This window comes from Lytechinus pictus, chromosome 1 (assembly GCF_037042905.1).
Source record: "Lytechinus pictus isolate F3 Inbred chromosome 1, Lp3.0, whole genome shotgun sequence".
NCBI lineage: Eukaryota > Metazoa > Echinodermata > Echinoidea > Temnopleuroida > Toxopneustidae > Lytechinus > Lytechinus pictus.
In genome coordinates, this window is record NC_087245.1 from 11,861,380 (window position 1) to 11,883,183 (window position 21,804).

Genomic DNA, 21,804 nt, shown 5'->3' on the forward strand with positions numbered 1-21,804 from the left:
TAAAATCTAGACCAACTGGTATTATACAATAAGACAGACTGAACATAGGCAAGTCTACTTTAGGAGACGTACATTGCCAACCATTGGCATCTTCTCTGTTGCAATCAATAACTAAATTCTAAATAATGACTTGTTCAGATATGGTGCCACTAACTTAGCCACATCGTTTTCATAGTATTCAGCTATGGTGAAACAAATAGCCCCATTTAGGTAAATAAACTGACATTACAGTACACTTTGATCTTGAATAAAATGATTATACCTGCACATACAAACAGTGTGGGCTCCACACTAACCCTTTTTTTCTACTGGTCCAACCTATTCATGTCGGACCAGTAGATACCCAGTTTTTCAATTTTTTACTGGTCCGAACCTAAAATCTACTGGTCCCCAAAATAAAGAAAACATTTAAAAAAGGCATGAGTTTATTTTGCTGTCCTTTCTTGTTACCCCCCCCCCAAAAAAAAAAAAAATGAAGGAATGAAAGACAAAAAGAAAGCAAGACAAAAAGAAACAAAGGAAGAAATAATAAAAGAAAGGAAGGAAGAACAAATAAAAGGTAAAGAAAGGATAGATGTGAAGGAAGGAAAAAAGAAAGAAAGAACAAAAGAAAAAAAGGAAAGAAAGAAAAAACAAAAGACAGAAAGTAATGAAAAAAGGAAAGAAGCAATAAAATAAGAAAGAAAGGGTATAAGGAAAGATGGAAAGAAGGAAAAAAGATAGAAAGAAAGAAAGAAAGAAAAAGGGTAAAGAAAGGATAAATGTGAAGGAAGGAAAAAAAGAAAGAACTGAAGAGGGAAAGGAAGGAAGGAAAGAAAGAACAAAAATAAGAAAGAAAGAACAAAAGAAAAAGAAGAAATAAAGGAATGAAGGAAAGAAAGAAAGAAGGAAAGAAATGAAGCAAGCATCATAGAAAGAAAGAACAAAAGACAGAAAGAAGGAAAGAAGCAATAAAAAAAGAAAGAAAGGGTAAAAGGAGAGATGGAAAGAAGGAAAAAAGAAAGAAAGTATTGAAAGAAGGAAGAAATAAAGAAAGGTAAAATGATAGATAGAAGGAAAGAAGGAAGGAAGCAAGCAAGCAATAGAAAAAAGAAAGAAAATGTAAAATAGATGAAAGTAAGAAAAAAAAGAAAGACCGAAAGACAAAGAAAGGAAGGAATGAGGGAAAAAAAGAACGAAAGAAGAAAGGAAAGGAAGCAAGCAGTAAAAAAAAAAAAAAAAAGGTAAAAGGATAGATGGAATGAAGGGAAAAAAGAAAGAACAGAAAGGAAGGAATGAATGAAAGAAAGAGAGAAAGGGCTGAAAGAAGGAAGAAATAAAAAACAAGAAATGGTAAAGAAAGGATGGATGGAATGAAGAAAGAAACAAAGAATGAAGGAAAGAAAGGGTAAAAAGAAGGAAAGGAAGAAAGAAAGAAGAGATAAATATAGGATGGATGGACTCAAGAATAAAAGAAAGAAAGAAATCAAAAAAGAAAGAGAAAAAGAAATAGAGAAAAATGTTAAAAGGACAGAAAGAATGAAAGAACGAAAGACAAAGAATAATTAAAAAAGAAAGACAGTAACAAAAAAAATTAAAGAAGAGAGGGAAGAAACAAAGAAAGATTGAAAAGAAAGAAGGAAAGAAAGATAGAAAGAAAACAGAGGAAGAAAGCTAAAACTATCATAAATAAATTATCAGTTTCTTTTTGGCTCAATTAAGATATAGCTACGAAAGAAACCAAGTGTATCAACACACACACAAATGCATATGTGGGGCTATCATGTATTCAGACGATATCACTCGAAACCCGATCTCTTTGAACTAAAACAGAAGTGAAAATTTCTCCTTTTACTGCTTACAAATGACAGTTACCCCAATGTTTTGGAAATATGGACATTATAAGAGCTTTTCATTAGTGTGAAATGTGAATTTTGACCGTTCTGTGAGAGATTTCTGCCAGAGGTTTGCCAAGCTTCGTTCGTGCAGCCAGTAGAAAATTCACCATGTGGGCTGTGTGGCTGGCTAGCCATATGTACACTGTATGTTACCCTAGTAAAAATTGCATGCGATTCATTCTGTGTGTATTCTGTGTGTGAATGACCAAATTTAACGGGAGGAAAATGGTTTGCAATTTGAGTCATGGAATATTTTTTATGTTTATGTTGGACTAGTGAATTTGACCATTTCTGGAAAAGTTACTGGCCCAACAATGGTTTTTATTACTGTTTATGTCGGACCCATAAATCTTGCTATTTTTGGAAAAATTACCGGCCCGACAATGATATTTTCTTACTGGTCTTGTCGGACCAGTAAATCTTGCTATTTCTGAAAATCTACCGGCCCGACAGTGATTTTTACCGGTCTGAGACCGTCGGACCGGCGCTAGTGTCGAGCCCTGCCTGACATAATGACTTCATTATGACGTTATGACTCCCATCATGATGAATGGAATGATATTCAATAGGTGTATTGGTAAGGCTTTTTCCGAACTTGTGTCTTGAAGATCAGTGAGCCTGGCCATTTAGGATTGAAATTTTGCTTTCTATAAGGAGTAGCTGACAATAAACTAAAACCCTATTGAAATTTACCCTAGGTACTTCTGAATAAGCTTTGCTTTTAGACTTCCAGTCTATTCACACTTTGATGCCCTTATTCTTGTATGGAAGAGTATCACTTTGTATCATTACATACAAAGCTGTTCAAGCTATTAGAATTGAAAGGAATGAATAATTGATTTTCTTCAATAATCAGCAAGTAATGAACATAATGTATGCTTTTGTGCATTCTCAGTTAATCGATTGCAGGAATTTGGACTGGAATACAAATAAAAGATTTCTGTCTACATAAATTACATTGTCTCCTACTGCAGTAGAGGTCACCCTAGTTTATCAAAACATATTTGAAAGCAGTTAAAAAAAAAAATTTCTTGAAAGATCTTATTGTAAAAAGTTTTGTTAGGCTTTGTAATGAAGACAATTTGTGTATACAGGGGGCAAGCGTAACTATTTGTATGTGTGCGCAGGGTATTGCTTGTGCATTGTAAATCAAACGAGACTTTGAAGTTGGCAGCCTGCTGTATGTTCTGTGAGTCATAGACATGGCCGGCAAATAAATTATGATTAACCAATTTCTTCCACTTGAATAATTGTTAAACATTAAACAAAAGAATACTATAATTATGTAAATACAAATGGGCACATAAGTACAGTTATTTACTCTTTTAGATGTGTTTTGGATGACATGTAAGGATTTCAATCAAGAGACACTGGACCAAATAAAAAAAAATTGTCACATTGTCCCCTTAAAGTTAATAAATCAAACATATGTCCAGTTCTTTTATTCTGATTAAAAATATTGAATTTTCCTAAACAATGTCATACCAAAATTACATTGACCAACTAATGGTTTTTAATTAACACTCCACTGGTTGAGTCTTATCAGAGTTTGCTACAATGGGTAATTTCAAGTTTGGATTTTGGTATCGGTGTTAAGATATGAATTACTGGTAGCTGTCACACCTAAAACACCTGTTTAGCTTTGGGTGGCTAAACACTTTCTGATGTCATTCCTATTGCCAGCTTCATACACCAGCTGTCAACACCAAACTTGAAATCAACCATTGCCTCCGTCTACGGATGATTTGTTAGTCTTGTATAAACAAATTACACTTATTACACATCCACAATAATATACAAATACAAAGAAATAAGACTATCCTCACTTTCTTGAATAAAAGAGAATTAAATGAGATAAATAATAAAAAGTCTTGGTAGCTCAGTGTAAATATATAATAACTCTCTTCATGTACAACATTTTTAGAAATAGCTGATATATTTAGGAAGTAGCAAAGAAGAAAGCTAATGGCTACTTAGCATTTGTTTCAGAGGATATGGCCCAGTCACAATAAGACCATCTGTCACTATCTAACAATTTTCATCAGTGTTTAGATGGCATCATATCCAAAATTTCTTGCCCAAAGTGATATAAAAGACCTTCCTCTAAACATCCAGATACATCTTCAATCTAGCAGCTTATTCAATTAAGAGAGTCAAATAAATAATATATTTATATATTCATTTCTCACAACCTTGTTAGACGGTAGGATGTGAAATAATATTTTCACAGAAAATTTGCATTCTAGAAGCTATATTTAGTGAATTAGACCCCAAAAAAATTATGCATGAAATAGCATAATTAATTTGTACCTTGTAGATTTGTACCTTGTAGATTAAATTGACCTCCACCATCATGCAAATTTTTGCGACACTCAGCTGCAATCAGCAGCCAAACGATGAAGGGGAGTTGAATCATCTCCCCCCCCCCCCCCAGCTAGCTAGCTAACACCCAAACAAGCCTGGACTGGTAGGGGTTAAGTTAACATCAATTTTCAAAATCAGCATATGTCCACTTTTCAATGTGATGAGAAATTATGGCATTCTTGGATTTTTAGCTTTGCATTGATAGAATTATTCATTTTTAACTTTTTATACATGGTTTGCCATTGATTTGCAGCTACACCAATAAATTGATTTCATTTTTTATGCTACAGGCCTCAAGATATAAAAATGTATTAATAAAATAACTGCAAAAGGTTACAAATATTTAACAACTTATCACTTTGTCATTAACTTCATGTAGCTGGTTTGACCAATAAAGCCACATCCTTTCTTACTCTCTAATTTGTGGCCTAAATCATGTTACTTGAGGTACAACAGCGAATGGCACTTGGACAAGTTCTTTCAGGCTGTGTTCCATGCTGTTCCAATTGTGTTCCACTGGTCGGGATACTAATTCCCCAATCATACAACCAAAGAAGAAGCCTTTCAGATGGGTGTACGTTGATCAGAACTAGAAGTGGAATCCGTTTGTTGCCAACGTCTCCAGGGGACTTTCCCGATCATATCACTAGAAATGAAGATGTCTTTCGGATGGGGGTACGTTGATCAGAACTGGAATTCACCTGTTGCTTTTGTCTTCAGGAAACTTTCCCAATCATATCAATAGAAATGAAGATGTCTTACAGAGGGGTGTATGTTTCTCAGAACTGGAAGTGGAATCCACCTGGGAATCCCCCGCCCATTCCTCCACCACCACCACCACCAGATCCAAAGGAGAAGCCTCCAGGAGCTCCAAAGAATGTCTGGAAGATCTGGTTAGGATCAAAGCCAGCTGGTTCAAAGAAATAAGGAAGCAGAAATAGAAAGTGAATGGTGTTAGGGCAAACAGTTTAACCTCTGCTTAAAGATGAAAAGGAGTTTCACATAGCACTGAGCTGTTTATCATGTTGAAATCCTTGCACTTATTAAAAAGGTGATTTCAGACGTTAACGATATAAAGATTGGTCATATATTGCTCACATAATATATATATATGTAGTTTTTATAAAAAGGGACATAAGTAGACCTGGAAGGGGGGGGGGGGGTAACTATCCGTGGCAGCAAAACGAATATAAAGGTTCTACCACAACCATTACTAAATTGTCAGAAAAATGCTTAACATCATTCCGAAGTTTCAAGCCCCAGTAAAACAGTCCTTTCAACATATATTTCTGCCACCATCCCTACGAGTACTGCTATAACTACCATTACCACCAATACCATTACTATTATCATAATAGCTGCTGCTGCCATGGCCACAGCTATCACCATAACCACCTCTATCACTACTACTACTACCACTACCACCACCACTTTTACTACATAGTAAATTGTTACCTCCTGAGAATCCATCCATGTCTTCTAAATCTTGTCCACTATCATATCTCATCTTCTTCTTCGGGTCAGATAGAATGCTGTATGCCTCGCTAACCTCCTTGAACTTCAGTTCCTCTTGCTTGCGTTCTTCTGGGGTCTTGTTTGAATGTCGATCTATTGTAACAAGTACAAGAAACAAACACATGGTGTCATGGAAGAGAAACTAAACCTATCAAAATAATCTTGAATTTCAAAATCTAGTTATTTTCACCTTTGGTATTTTTTTTTTATGTTGATGACACATTCTTACATTCTTATAGTAAAACTATATAAATATTATGATCTGAAGTTCTGGTCACATAGTTGGTGATAGTTAATAAACATTTTTTTTTAATTCAGGAAATAGATGCTTGTGGTAAAACAAAAATGAAGACAGATACCAAGGAATGACCACAAAAGATTTCTGACAGTAAATGAGCTCCATTCATATCTTATGACGGCACATAGCAACATACAGACAGATCACAATGCAACTTGTGCAAGTCAAAGTGACTTGGGTGACTGATTCTTGAGCAATACATCACTCTCAACACATCTTGGGTGCATCAGAGTTACTGAAGATTGACTTACACTGTGATATGGCATCAAGGTGACTCAAGGATTTTAAGGTAGTAAACAGCTCCAAAAGTGTTTTGAGTAAGTCAGAATGACTCGTGGTGATTCAGTGATGACTGACAATGTGATATGGCCTCAAAGGTGAGTCAAGTATGATTCTTGGGTGACTCTCGGGTTGAGTCAAGGGTGATTCTCAAGTGACTCTCAGGAGTCATGGGAGATTATTTACAAAAGTGAGTTTTTAACATTTCAGGGGTACTTATCCCTTTACCATTGATGTTTCCTGCACTTTGTACATTCCTTTGTTTCTTAATTTTTATCTATTTTATTTATTAATATCCATGTCTGTCGTGATACAGCATTAAATATCTTATGTTGGAATCCAATTAAATCTGAAGATAAATTTGTTAAATACTAACCTGGGTGATGAAGAAGGGCGTGTTTCTTGTATGCTTTCTTGATTTCATCTTCTCCACAGTTCTTCTGTAATCCTAGAGTCTTGTAGTAGTCTTTCCTCTTGCTCTTTTTTAATTCCAATTTAGCATCCTGAAGTAACCGTTTGTTCTCTACAATGAAAGAATGACAAGTTGAGAAAAAAAAGGAAGGAGATATTGAGGAACTTTTGAAATAGAATGCAATGTTGCAAAACATGAGCCGCCATAGGAAATATTTTTTTTTGGTGGTTGTTTATTTCATTGTTTATTTTTTATCATCATTGTTTTATTATAGAACTATGTTATCGTAGCTGGTAGAAAAGATTCCAGGACATTTGCTTTGGTAATGATTGCTCAAATGGAAGTCTGCATTTAAAGGGGAATCCAACCCAAATAAAAACTTTTTATAAAGAAAAGAAAAATCAGACAAGTTGACAGGTAAAAGTTTGAACAATATTGGACAAACAACAAGAAAGTTATGAATTTTTAAAAGTTGTAAATATTGGTAATCACTATACCAATGGAGACTTCAATTTGGCCGCATATGGGATGTCATAGTAATGTAAGGCAAGGACTACTCTTCCATGTACTCCAATACATATTATGGCTAAAATGTCATTTTTCCCAAAAGTTTTATTTCAAATTATATTTTTCTTTCATGAGGACATAAAACAATATACTACCAGGTTTATATTTAGATTACAGCCCCAGGGGAATGGGTACTTGGGAAACCACAAATCCCTGATAATAAAGTACATGGCCTATGGGGAAAGTTGTCCTTGCCCCTTGTCATAATTTACTTACCCAGTTGCCAATTTGAAATCTACATAGTATTAGTGATCTCAATTTCAAAGCAGCTATAACTTTCTTATTGCTTGACTGATTTCTTTCAAACTTTCACTATTCTGTTTAATTTATTTTTCTCCTTCCCAACACAACATTTTATGGCCAAGGCTGGATTCCCCTTTAAAGATAAAACTTAAACTGACCTTTAAATCCTCATCCCTTTCCTCACATCATTCTGGACACAAAACCCTAACCCTGCAACTGTGTCTTATGAGAAATTATGACTGATTGGTAGGATTAATCCTGCAATTGGTGCACTAGTTAGTATTGTGCCACTGATAGAATTAAATCTCTGGGGAATGAATGATTTTTTTTCTTTTCAAGAATATCACCTCAGATCACCCTACGTGTTTCCTACATGAACAGATAGTTACTCAAAAAATTATTTACAGTTATCTATGAATATATACTATAAGCAGAGAAATCTCAAGTGTTTAATCTACAACCATCAGTTTTCCATATTTTCCATTCAACATGTGAGATATCATTCTTATTGGATGAACAGAACACTGTTCATCCATTAAGGATGATATCTCACATGACACAACCTCAGCTTAATCAATATCACTAAAACATAACACCTACCTTTTGTTCTGTCCATATTGAATATCTTCTCATAGTCCCGTACAGCTTCTTCATATTTTTCTAGATCCATAAAACTATGGGCAAAAAAATGGGAGAGTACAGGTGTCATTACTTGCAAAATCCATTGCAACCATCATAAAAATATCCTTGAATGGAATTTTAGTATTGGACAGGTCAAGGTTTCATTTACATAAAACTGACAAACTGAACTATCTGCCTTCAAAATAAAGTTATATGTGTGTAATTATTATACCACTCATGATAACAAATGGTTTGCAGTGTGTAAATGAAAAGAGTGATACATTCTGACCCCTCTTCCCGATGCAATGCTTTAATGGCACTCCTTCTCATTCTTTTTTTTCTAATTTTCCACCTTGGTATTCTTCTCTGTTTTCTTCCAGTGACTAGAGACTGTTGATATATTATTGGCCGAGATGAGTACTGCAAGTAAAAACCTCAATTACAATATTCATATCATTTGCATCAAAATCCAAGTATCTTTAACAGAGTTAAATTAAAAAAATATATATTTAGCAAAAATAAAGTAAATCAGTTAAAAATATTCAGTATGATTATGTTGACTCACCATTTTGCTCTCCTCATGAAGGCCTTTAAGTAATTTTCATCAAGTTCAATAGCTTTATTGCAATCTTCTACTGCTTCATCTATTCTGCCAAGCTGCGGGCCAAACATATTAAAGAGTTAATTTCTCTCAGCAATATATTTTTAAACAAGTGGAATGCCTCTGGCCGTCTCACCTGCATCACGCGATTCAATATAGCAGCAGTGCTGATTTTGAAAACTACTATAACTCGCACAAGATGTTCAGTGATACTTGGTTACTCTTATTTCCACGTTTTATGAACTAGACCAATACACTTATAGAGATATGATGGCAATTCAAAAAATACCCCCAACGTGGCCAAAGTTCTTTGACCTTACATGACCTTTGACCTTGATCATGTGACCTGAAACTCGCACAGGATGTTCAGTGATACTTGATTACTATTATGTCCAAATTTTATGAACTAGACCAACACACTTTCAAATTTATGGCTGTAATTCAACAAATACCCCAATTTGGCCAAAGTTCATTGACCCTAAATGACCTTTGACCTTGATCATGTGACCTGAAACTTGCACAGGATGTTCAGTAATACTTGATTACTATTATGTCCAAGTTTCATGAATCAGATCCATAAACTTTCAAAGTTATGATGGTAATTCAACAGATACCCCCAATTCGGCCAAAGTTCATTGACCCTAAATGACCTTTGACCTTGGTCATGTGACGTGAAACTCATGCAGGATGTTCAGTGATACTTGATTAACCTTATGTATAAGTTTCATGAACTAGGTCCATATATTTTCTAAGTTATGATGACATTTCAAAAACTTAACCTTAGGTTAAGATTTTGATGTTGATTCCCCCAACATGGTCTAAGTTCATTGACCCTAAATGACCTTTGACCTTAGTCATGTGACATGAAACTCAGGCAGGATGTTCAGTAATACTTGATTAACCTTATGGCCAAGTTTCATGAACTAGGTCCATATACTTTCTAAGTTATGCTGTCATTTCAAAAACTTAACCTCAGGTTAAGATTTGGTGTTGACGCCGCCGTCGCCGCCGCCGTCGGAAAAGCGGCGCCTATAGTCTCACTCTGCTATGCAGGTGAGACAAAAAACCTTTAATCATCATGTATGCCAGCTTTCGGAACAGCTAGAAACAAACCAAGAAATAATACATTTCCAGTTTTTTAATATTTTGTTGAAAAGGTATTAAATATTATTGGAATTGAGTTTTGGCAAAAAAATGATCAAACACACATGGTTTAATTCAAGGTCAACGTAAAGCTCAAAAGTTCACTGTAATCGAAGTTGTTCTGATGTAAAAAGTTATTTGGATAGTTCATCTCATTTCCTTTCCAATGAAGCCACTTTCATAACATTTGGACAACCCGTTTACGCGCAAGGGCCATTAGAAAATGAGCGACCGCACCCATTTCAACCAAAAATGCAAAAACAGAGCATGTTATAGTGCAAGAACCGTAAGGCGCACTTCGTTAAAACTGAAAATTTTTACTTTTGTGATTTGAATTACCATAAGTACCATATATGAGCAAATTTAGAGTCGGTACGATTTAAATTTTTACAATTTTTGGAATGATTTGACACAGAATGAAATGGCAATAAGAATTTGGTCATAAAGGTATTTTCCAAATATATATATATACATATATATATGCCTCTAAATACAACATTAGAATTTTTTTTTTATTATAATGAAAATAAATAATAAAGGAAAAAAATTAAGAAAATCAATTACACTCAAAATATTGCAAAGGAGAGTTGCATCAGATAGATCTAGCACTGATTCCTAAATAGTTCTCAAAATGTGGGAGGGTGGGGACAATGAATTGTAACCAAAATGTTCTAGATCCACTTACCTTGGCTCCTACGACAGCCCTATTGCAGTAAACCTTTGCATTAGTGAAGACATTATGAGGATCGATGGTTAGTGTTTGAGTGTAAACATCATAGGCCTCTCGGAACTTCCCTGACTTGAATAGTGCATTGCCTTCATCTTTCTTTGTCTTCATTTCTTTACATTTCTGAGAAGAAAAAAAAGAGGAGAGAATGAGAAAAAGGTAAAATATCTTTGATCACTTAAATATAATAACAATATTAGAGGTGTCGTGAATCACGGGATAAATCCCAAAATTGTACACCACAGAGCCGTTGGGTTCAAATCCCATTGCAGCACTAACAACCTCTGGCACGACATCGTCTACCCTAGTTACTCTATACTCGTGCTACTCTATACCCAGGTGTAAATTAAGTATAGGTAAAATTGATCAGCTTTCATTCGATAAACTGACAACAGCAACATATTTATTTCATTATTGTATCCATTTTTACTATTTTATATATTAGAAATATTCAGATTGATAGAGAATGTCATTACAAGTGAAAATATCTGCAAGTTGAATCAGTGGTTTAAGTTTGGTGGTTTTAATCAAATTGCCAAGTTAACCCTAAAAGAGCCGGGTTATTTGGACCCATCTCACAGCCGAGGGGGGGGGGGGGGGCGGATTCCGCCCCCCCTGAGATCTCGGCCGTCGATCGCAAGAGCGCCGCAAGAATTTGCACAGTGATAGTGTGTGATAAAATCTGCACGGCTGTATGATTAATTTTTCTGAAAAAAAAAGATTTTTTTAATTAATTAATTATGCTAATTTATGCATGAAATAAAACATTTGCTCTAATTAACTTCTTATGGACCCAAAATTGCTAATTTTTTATTCACAGACTCTTTGTAGGATTCTGATCAAATGTACATCACAAAAAATTTGGTATCGCAAATTTTTTCTTATGTATTTGATTGTTTATTTACTTTTTGTTTTTTATTGTTTTTTTGATGGAAATTGTTGCAGACTTAATTCTGATCATAAACAATACAAAATTAATTAATTTTAATCAGTAAAAATAGAAATAATGATACATTTATGAATTATGGCTAAATACACAATTTGCATTGGATTTGTACATGAATTAACGTTTTTGAGCAATTTTGGGTCTGACATGCACTTACATAATGTTGCGTAATTTCGTAACCGCGTACCCGGGCATCGCAAATTTGATCTCAAAAGTAGCGCGAGACTTGAAAGTAAAAAGTCAGCGAGCGGCGCGGTCAAAAAAATTTGCGCGGCAGATTAATCGTGAAAAATGTTGAGGGGGCGCGGATTCCCCCCCCCCCCCAGGCCTTTTAGGGTTAAGGTATTCAGTGATTATTTTCAACAAAAAAATTGCCATTGAATGAAAGACATATGAACTTGTGAATATAATAAAAAATTTTCTTCAGTTGTACTTTGCACTATCACAAAATATGGTCAATTGTACCAAAGACTGAATCTTACCTTGAACGCTAATCTTGCTTTGGTATGATCTGGTGAGTATTTGAGAACCTGTTGGAAATGTTGCTGAGCCTTCTCTATATTGTCTTGATAATAGAGACCTAAACCACGTACATAAAGAGCATCGGCATCCCTGGGATTTTGATACAGTACACCACTATAAAGGAAAAAAAATATAAAAACCATATGAGTGCCATTAATTTTGGTAAAAATAATCTGTCTTTGCTATAAATTCATGAAAGCTTACCAGTCTGTTTATCACAACCCTTATTCACTGTGGACCAAATATTTGAATAATGTAGAAAGCAATTTTGTATTTCTAATCAACAGTGTGCTATTCAATAATGCAAATATACAAATCTCGTTCCCAGGCTTAATTGCATCGACATTAACCCCCACCAAGAAAAAAAAGAAGGGGGGGATATGAACAAAACCACAATAAAAATGAAATAAAAACAAACTCAGCCCCAGAAACAGTCGGAAAAAAATTCTGGGGGGATGCGTTTCACAAAGATTGAAGTGTGATTACAAATCCCACTTAAATTCAAAATTGTGTTAGGTATATAGCAAATGACCACGTTTGCCAGGTCATGCGCAGAGGGCGCCCACAACTGTATAGGTATTAATGACGCCTTGGCATTTAAGACTGACAAAGTCACCCATAACTCTGTGTGAATCACCCACTGTGTTAAGATATGATACTAACTTGACAGCTTCTTGTCCTTCTGAGAATCTGCGTAGTTTGAGGAGTGCTTCTGCTCTTCTTATTTTAAATTTTGCACATGCAGGTGAGTGGTCTATTGCTCTATCCATGTCATACACAACCTGTAAAATAAATTCAGACAATAACACATGATGATTGTTTACTTGCTTTGTTATACACATAACTCAAAGTCTAAGCCCACCCAGATATACTGATTCAAATAAAAGGAGATAGATCAAACATGAATAAAATCAGATGGAAAAAAAATGTCAACCGAATTTTGACACTACTGGAGGACATTGAAATAAATGATTTTTTCATGAACCATAATGAAATAAAAAATGAAAGAACATGAGGCATCCCTCAAGCTCCTTCAAAACTGCTCATTTTATGCATATCACTCGGTGAAAATTAGCAATACTTTAAAGCCTGTATCTTTTGTTTTGGCAAACCTCCTCATAACATGTCATTATTCCATTTAATACTAGAAATGTGTGTCCGAAGGTATAATTTATGATGTGAAGGATACAAAATAAAAATGTTATTAAATTTCATAAATTTACAATTTTCACATAAAAGTTATTTTGATATGGTGCCAGATCAAAATTAAATATCTGCATATTTTGGTCTTGTTTATATCAAACTCTTCAAACATGGAATGGGCTAAAAGTTTAAGGATATAATCCTTGTCTATAAATTTCCTATATCCAATTAGTAAAGTAGTTGCTCAAAGGGCTATTTGAATGAAAATAATAAAAGATGCTAGATGCCAAATTCAAATCTTAAACTCAATTTAATTGACATGATCAATCAATGTATCAGGCATGAAAATTGGGTATGAAAAAAAAAGCTGAAAGGGTTTTGGAAATGTCGTTGACAAGACGGTGGGCGAAGCCCACCGGGCGAGCGGCTTGCCGCTCGCTGCTAACGGGTGGGGTCCAGGGGGCAACGCCCCCTTAAGCTCCTGGGTTTTATCAATTTTACAACTCCAAAAACCTGTTTGAGTTGAATGATTGTAATGAAAATAAAAAAAATTGATTTTTTTTTTTTTTTTTTTTTTTTTTTTTTTTTTTTTTTTTTTTTTTTTGGAAATTCAGCAAACAAAAAACGCGGAAATCCGCGGAAACGCGGAGAATTGTCATGCCTGATGTATATATGTAAGACTATGACTGTAAGGGTGATCAAAGTCAGTTGGCAAAAGTTTATTAACAAAACACAGAATATGAGAGACAGACAGACAGACAAATGGACAGAAGAAAGGCAAAGAAGAGAAACACACACACAGAAAGAGACAGACATAGAGACTAATAAGGTGGGGTAGGGAGAGGGAGTGGGAAAGAGAAGTGGATGTACATGGATACCTTTCTAAAGTCTCCCTTGTCAAATGCTTTGAAACTAGCTGTTTCATGGCTTTGAACAGTCTTTGCTGCTCTCATCTGCATGTGAGTAAGACAGAAAAATATGAAAGAGATAAATTAATTTATTACTAGTTAATCTGCTGCCTATGAACAAATACATGTAGTTAAGGAACTGGAATATAATTCAATCATTTTTTTTAAACACTCTTTGCTGTATCAACAAATACTTCTCACGCCACCATATTTTTCTAACATAAGATTCTAGATACTTGCACAGTTGCACTCATATTAGAGGTTTTCTAATTTTATTTGTCTTCTACATGGAGTGGCTTAACAAATTTCGCATCTTATCAGATATTATTTTCATAGGCCTGCCTAAAACTTCTAAGAAAAGAAGCTTTTACTAACGGATCAATGCAATCATAATTGTTCAAGCTATTAACTACTTACACAAGCTAATCCCATTGGCATCTACATGTATTCTTTAATTTCATAATTTCTTTCCTATCTTTATCAAATAAAAGACTTGCTTGAAAAAAATGGAGACATAAATCTACCCAATGTATCAAATGAAGGTCAATTCTATAGTAGAAATAGGAATAGTGCTGGGAAATTATAAGCATTAAGCAAAAAGAACAAATCTACTCTTTTAAATGTATTTTGGAACTAAAAACCTTATGTGACCAGCATTATTCTTCAATTTGGAACATCAGTTCTTTACTTACACTGAATTTTCCCTTCATTAATTAGACAAGACCAATATGGGGAGAACTTGAGTTTAAGGAGCATTTTGGGGTAAAAGTTGGGAACCGGTCTATTTCACCTAATTTGAATGTGCTGAATCTGATAAGACCGGTTCCCAAGCCAATTTTTCATGTTTTGACCACCTAATTTGCATAAACAAAATGGCTGCCAAATTGACAATTTATAATCTTATTTCTACAATATTCTTTTATAATATTCGCTTTCACCGATATGGATACTGCAAAATCCTGCATACTTAACATGTACCATTTGGGAAAATTGGTTATTTATGTTTGCGGCTAATTCATTATGCAAAATTATGCATATTATGCTATAATTTGATAATTACACCTAAAATTTTTATTATTTTGGGTACAAACAGCATTCGTATCATTATGATAATTGTTTGGCCCTTAAATATAATACTCAAGTCATTTTTTATATGTATTTTATTGTTCTTTGATATTTCTTTTGTGTTCTTGTATTTTCTGCCATTTGCTTTGTATATGTTTGATATGAGATCTTTAAAAAACTAATATCAATTGCCACAACTGTTAATTGTACTCAGGAACAAATACACACACATGCTCCCACACCCACACCTGTATATAGAAAGTAATATACTTGCAAGGTATATGTAGTAGACATGCCCAATATAAAAACATTGATGCTGATCCTATAATCATGATAATTACCACATTCAATGAACCCGTAAGAAAAGAAGAGTTTAGAAGTTGGAAAACCTGTAATCATGCTGAACTTAAATTTCTTGAAATAGATATATTAAAATGTTTTATAACAGATCAAATAATCAATTAAACGTATGATTTACGCAGTGTAGTTTATCAATCGGATATAAGTATCAGTACATTGTTATTATCCTTGTAGCAAAATTATATCTTTGATTCAGCTCCATCAGAACTGCAATGATGGCAGTTAACCAAAGAACAATTTGTAATAAATGCAAAGGGTCTGTATTACTGGATCACTTACTAGTTTTTTTTGGTCATTACCGATTTATTTATTTATTTGGCAACGGTACATTTTCCCCGAGTCAACCATCAAAGTGATAACTTAAAACCACAGCTTTTATCCAATCCTTGCCTTGGAAGATTCTTTGACGAACGATACTGAATACAGAAGAGGAAATGATAAAAACAAGGGGCTAAACACAGATTAGCTCCATGGTTAAAACATGGGCAAAACAAGGTTTCCAGCCCAGCCACTGCCCAATGAAGAACAAATTTTCACAGTGTGTCCTAAGGTTAAAAAGTGCTAGAGATGCATGTTGAAGGTAAACCAGCATGGAGACAGTTGCAGAAGTCCAGTGGCAGTCTAGAGGTTATCCGGTCATGGATGATATTTTCTGCACCACCTCATATAAGACAATATCTGATCTCAGCAATTCTGTGGAGCAGGTAATATGCAGATTGGCAGACATGTGATGTGTGTTTCTTCATGCTCATTGTTCTATCAAAGACTACGCCAAGAGATCTAGCCTTGCATACTGGAGATATATATTCAATTCAATTCAATTCTTTATTTCATTTCCATTCAAAACATAATTCAAAGTAATATAAAGTAGTACAAATCAAGTACAATTTTACAGAAGGGCATTCTTACTTCGTAAAAAAAACCCAGAAAAAAACAGTATAATATAGAGCATAAATGGAAATGAGGGGGATCCACTAAAAAGGAAAGCTTGTAAATTGTGGATCCCCCTTGGAAAGGAAGTATAGTAGACTTATTCTCATATGCGTACATATAGCTTCCTCACCTATTAAGACTGGAGTTGTAGTCATAATAATTACGCATATATGGAGATGACAGAACAAGATACTTCGCTTTTTATTGTTAAGCTCCTGCACGTTTAATGACAATAGATATTAATTATTTTGGCCATATTCCAGGGTTGTTACGTTTTCAAGCTTTGCTTTTGTGACGACCCTTGCAACCATCCTATTTATTGTGTAACAGAAAATACCACTTAATGATTTTCATTTATGTAAGCTATGTTTGAGGATTTATATACAAAACAATTGTTCATTATCTTGATGTCAAGTTTCAGATATGTATTTTTCTTGTCCAGAATTTTGTTATGAAAAATGTTGCAAAAACCAATAAATGAAATGAAATGAAAGTTGACCTTCATCCAACATCGAATCCTCAATGGCAGCACCAACAACAGCAGCTGCACGAACCTCTCCATATTTACCTTTTGGATCAAAAGTGAGGTATACAGCTGGATGTCATCAGCATAGAAGTGTATACCAAGACCATGTTGCCACATTACAGAGCCAGAGGAGTGATGTACAGTTTGAAGAACAAGGTACAAGGACAGACTCCCAAGGAACTCCATATCAAAGGGTAATCACAGGAGACTGCATGCCAGTGATGAATACAGCTTCATACAGCTCTGTTGGCAAGGTAAGAGGAAACCTGCCATTGGAGTGCAGAATCATCAATTCCAAAACAGACTGTCAGTCTCCTAAGAAGAATGACATGTTCACTGGTATCAAAACCGGTTGACAAGTCAAACATAACTTAGGCAACTGCTTTCCTCATAGAAAGAGAAATCCTGGCTCTACAATCGAAAAATGTCTCGACCTAGACTTTGATGGTGATATCTCAGACTCGCATGCAGCCTATCAGAGCTGGGTAAGCCATTGGATGCTGTTGGGTTTAATACCGATCAAAATAAGTGGATTAATAATCACCTACAGGAACGCCAAACATGCCAGGAACCCACCATCCTCTGAAAGATATCTTTGTTATCAATTTGAAATAGTCTATCTTATGAAGATATGAAGATGTGTGAATATTAGAAGTTCGATAAATGGCCTAGAAGACATTACACAATTCACTGCGGTATTGAAAAGGTGCACTCCGTGCATTTTAACACCTGAAACAAGATCTGGTTAGACAGCAGATTCTCTCTTAAGACAAAAGTTTAGGTTTTCTCTATGGATCTGTGACATGAGAATCGGACATATCTCAAGAACACAAACACGATGACTTCGATACGAACTGCCTCCGCAAAATACTTGTACTAAATTGGTTTGATTTCAACAATTAGAGATGACTTTTATAATATGAGGCTGCCCTATCAATCAAGCCATCCAATGGAACACCAAATCGATGATAACTGACATTGATAATTCAACACCCCGAAGGTAAAGGTGTATATCAAGCTGGGGGAAGCTGGATGCCTGTAAGTTGGATAAAGCGGCAATCATTGATAGGACAGGTGCAGTACTGCATTGGAAAAGATATATTATGGAGATGCACATGTAATCCGTTAATGAAGTCCAATGATTAAAACATTTTATTAAAAGGATATGCAGTGACCTATTCGTTGTGGAACTTTAGAACATCACAGTCTGGCTTTTAAAACACGGAAAACGGTCTAATTGATAGGCAAAATGAGAAATTAGATGGATTATATGTGGGTTAAGTTCTGATAATTTTTGTTCAATATTGGGACAATTTGACGAGCGTAATGGAGTAAAACACAGGACATCTCATTTTCAGCAGACGGTTTTCACTTCATTTTGCTGAAGAAAAACACACTAAATATATATACATGTATGTGTGATCAGATTCTGCTGGTCGGGAACATAACTACTCCAAAGGATATTAAATGCAACTGATTGACTATTAGGAGTTGAGAATTACAGTACTGTTATGATTCAAATTTAATAATTCATCATCTAAAATTGTAAATATGAATGAATTGATTGATATCATAATTCAAGATACCATTTTATAATAAAAATATAAGCAATTAATAGTGACATTCGCTTGAATACAGATAGGTTCATGAAATTCGTTGGATTTCCACCAGTGTGCTTTTAAATGGGAAGGCCCTCCGTGCAGGAGTTTTCCTTTGTATGCAGATGTGGGTGTGGGAGTGGGTGCATCTGTTTATGTCCATGGATATATGCGAATAAAAAAGTGACTACATAATTAAATCATTGAAGCTAATTATTTTCTGCCATTGATAATCAATAATTTGACAGATCCCATAACAAAACATGTACAAAACAAAAGGTACAAAATACAAAGAAATTCAAAAACAATAAAATACATTATTAATCACTGTGATATTATATTCTAAGGGCCGTACAATTATTTATAATGATGTAAATGCTATTTGTACCAAAAACATAAACATTTGAGCTGAAATTATCAAATTATAGCATAATGATCCAAAATATGCATAAATTTGCATAATTAATTAGCAGCAAACAAAAATAACAAGTTTTCCCGAAAGGTACACGTATGTATGCAGGATTTTGCAGTATTCATGTCTGTGAAAGCGAATATAATTAAAGAACATTGTCGAAATAATATTCTGAATTGTCAATTTGGCAGCCATTTTGTTTATGCAAATTAGGTGGTCAAAACATGAGAAATTAGCTTGGGAACCGATCTAATCAGATTCAGCATATTTGAATTGTGTGAAATAGTCCGGTTTCCAACTTTTACCCCAAAATGCTTCTTAAAGTTTATATAGGCCTCTTTTTCCAGAATGGGTCTAGTCTAAATGCCATTTTCATGGTTTTAGAGATTTTCTTTTTTCTGTAATTTTTAAGAACTGAAATAGGCAGAGAATGGGTTAAATTTTCACTTTTCCTCAATTTTTTGTGTATGTTTTATAAGTTTTTTAAGGACTCATATTTGTGACAATAATTTGGCCAAAAAAAATGTTATTAAGTCCGACTCATTCACCTCTGACAAAGCTTGTTTGTTGGTAGGTTCTATATCAGTTACCCTCTGGAGAGCTCTTATTGCTGCCTCAACTGATCCTAGGGCAAGCTGACATTTTGCTTCTCTTAGATGTCCCTGCCAAATGAAAAAAAAAATCTGAAATATATCATTGTTTCTGAAAGGAAATGCATTGTAGTGAAGCCTGTGGACAAGACTAGCGATGCTAGATAAAAAGTAGGGCTGTACCTTGGTGTTCGTTTATGAACAATCCATGTAATATCTCTGCACACATAACACACATTCATATACTCAGAAAAGTAGCAAACTACATACTTGTACACGTCACTGAGAAGCTCCTCCGCACAGTGAAGTTAAGCTATGATACACGATGGAGCTTCATGGTGATACACATCACACAGATCTTCAACATTTACATAAAAACTGATTTGAGAATAATGAAAACAAACATTTTTTTTTTTTGTCTAAAAATTGTGCTAATAAAATGAGGAAAAGAATGCAATTGAATTGCTAGTGTCTATTTAAGGACGTTCCACAGTTAAAGTGAAATCCATGTCATTTTCACCAAACTTTGCACATAGATACTTTAGAACCTTAATATTCGAAATATGCAAAAATTAACATAGGTCCATGTGCTTGATTTTTTGCTATAGAGCTTCAAAGTTCACCCAAATTGATGTTCTTAAGAATTGCGCATTCAAAAGAATTTGGCATTTTTAGACCGCCCAAGATTACTACAATGAGTTTAAACCTCCATTACTCATTCAAAATACATGAAAAAGTCATCAAATTTCGCAAGAGAGTTAATAATTGTATCGTTAGAATGGAGAATCTATTAATAGTGCTATTTGTTTGCAATTTTAAGTTTAACAGCACTGTCAGTTCTTAAAAATGGCGTAAAAGATAACAAAATCCCAATCTGAAAAATGTAAAATTTCAGTAACAAACTACAAACGTACAATAATTGCTGCACTTTATTCAAAATCCATGTCATTTTCACCAAAATTTGCAGAGTTGTAGAGGAAGGTATACCTAAGAGGTACAAACATTAAAAAATAGGGGTTCATGTGCTTGTTTTTAAACTATCAGCATTTTTATTAGAGCAAATGTGCTTTTTAAAACACCAAAAATGGGCCGAATGCTTAGTATCTATGTGAAGAAAAAATCAAAACCACTCTACCATTTATTCAAACTCGGGCTAATATTCGTGATTCTTGGCAGCACTGCAGAGTAAAGTATTTTGAAATTGTAGAGAATATTTTTTTGAATGGTCCATGGAATAATTCAATTTTTTAGCTTCATAAAATAACGCATCGGATCTGCAGTTAAAGTGCAGAAGATGAGAAAAATCAGCTCATACCCGCAGCTAATTAATACCTGTTCATCCATTGTGACGTCAGCGCGCAGAGTGTAAACTATGCGCAGATCATAATGCGCACAAATATAACTGTGGAACGTCCTTAAAGTCAGTTCAAATCATTTGCTATTTTGCCATCAGATGGCATTCAGTGTGCAGGATTAGGTCAACAATTAATAAAAGCGCCATCTAAAGGCAAAAATGCAGCATATAGACTTCAATTACGAAAGCGACTAGAACGTATAATCTGGAGAGATTAAAGAGCGTCATCATATTCAAATACGACTACTACTTGAATCTCTTGCTATGCACTAAAATTAATATTTTCCTCATTAATGACCATGGATATTTTCATGTGGTTTTCATTACTTTCATTGTGATGATAATTGATATCCACACAAGTTAATGCAGAATTTTCCAAAAAAAATCCAGCAGGTCTAGTAAAAATGTCAGAGAGTTGTATAGTTGACCAATATTAAAAAGTTGTATTGTTTGACTGTGAAAGGGATTGTACAAGCATATAATGGCAGAGTGCCAGAGTCAGACAGTGTATATGACTATTCCTTTGTATCACTGAACGTTTACTGACCAGTAGACAATTTGGGTACTATAAAATGCAGGCTAGTTCAGAAAATCAGAATACAGATAAATAAATCAGAGAGAATACAGGTTTGGATGTTTCACGGACCAGGGGTTATTCACAACAACAATCAAAATACAATTTCTGGTGAGATAAATTACATCTCATAGTAGAATGGTTTTAAGGTCTAAAAATGTTTTTTGTCAATTCCCCCCCCCCCCCGGGCCTTTGGTGCTTGTGTCATGGCACATGATAACTCAAG

General features: G+C 34.6%; 1 protein-coding gene across 1 annotated transcript; it reads right to left on the minus strand.

Annotated features, from left to right (window-relative positions):
* Positions 1–3,663: 3,663 nt before the first annotated feature.
* LOC129257418 (dnaJ homolog subfamily C member 7-like) lies at positions 3,664–19,739 on the minus strand. Its single transcript, XM_054895738.2, has 10 exons — positions 19,609–19,739; positions 14,137–14,211; positions 12,779–12,897; positions 12,076–12,229; positions 10,606–10,770; positions 8,742–8,833; positions 8,156–8,229; positions 6,710–6,856; positions 5,697–5,849; positions 3,664–5,151 (listed from the first exon to the last, which is right to left on the minus strand). The coding sequence occupies exons 2-10, from the start codon at positions 14,209–14,211 to the stop codon at positions 5,021–5,023; spliced, it is 1,110 nt and encodes a 369-aa protein (XP_054751713.2). The 5' UTR covers positions 19,609–19,739; the 3' UTR covers positions 3,664–5,020.
* Positions 19,740–21,804: the final 2,065 nt, after the last annotated feature.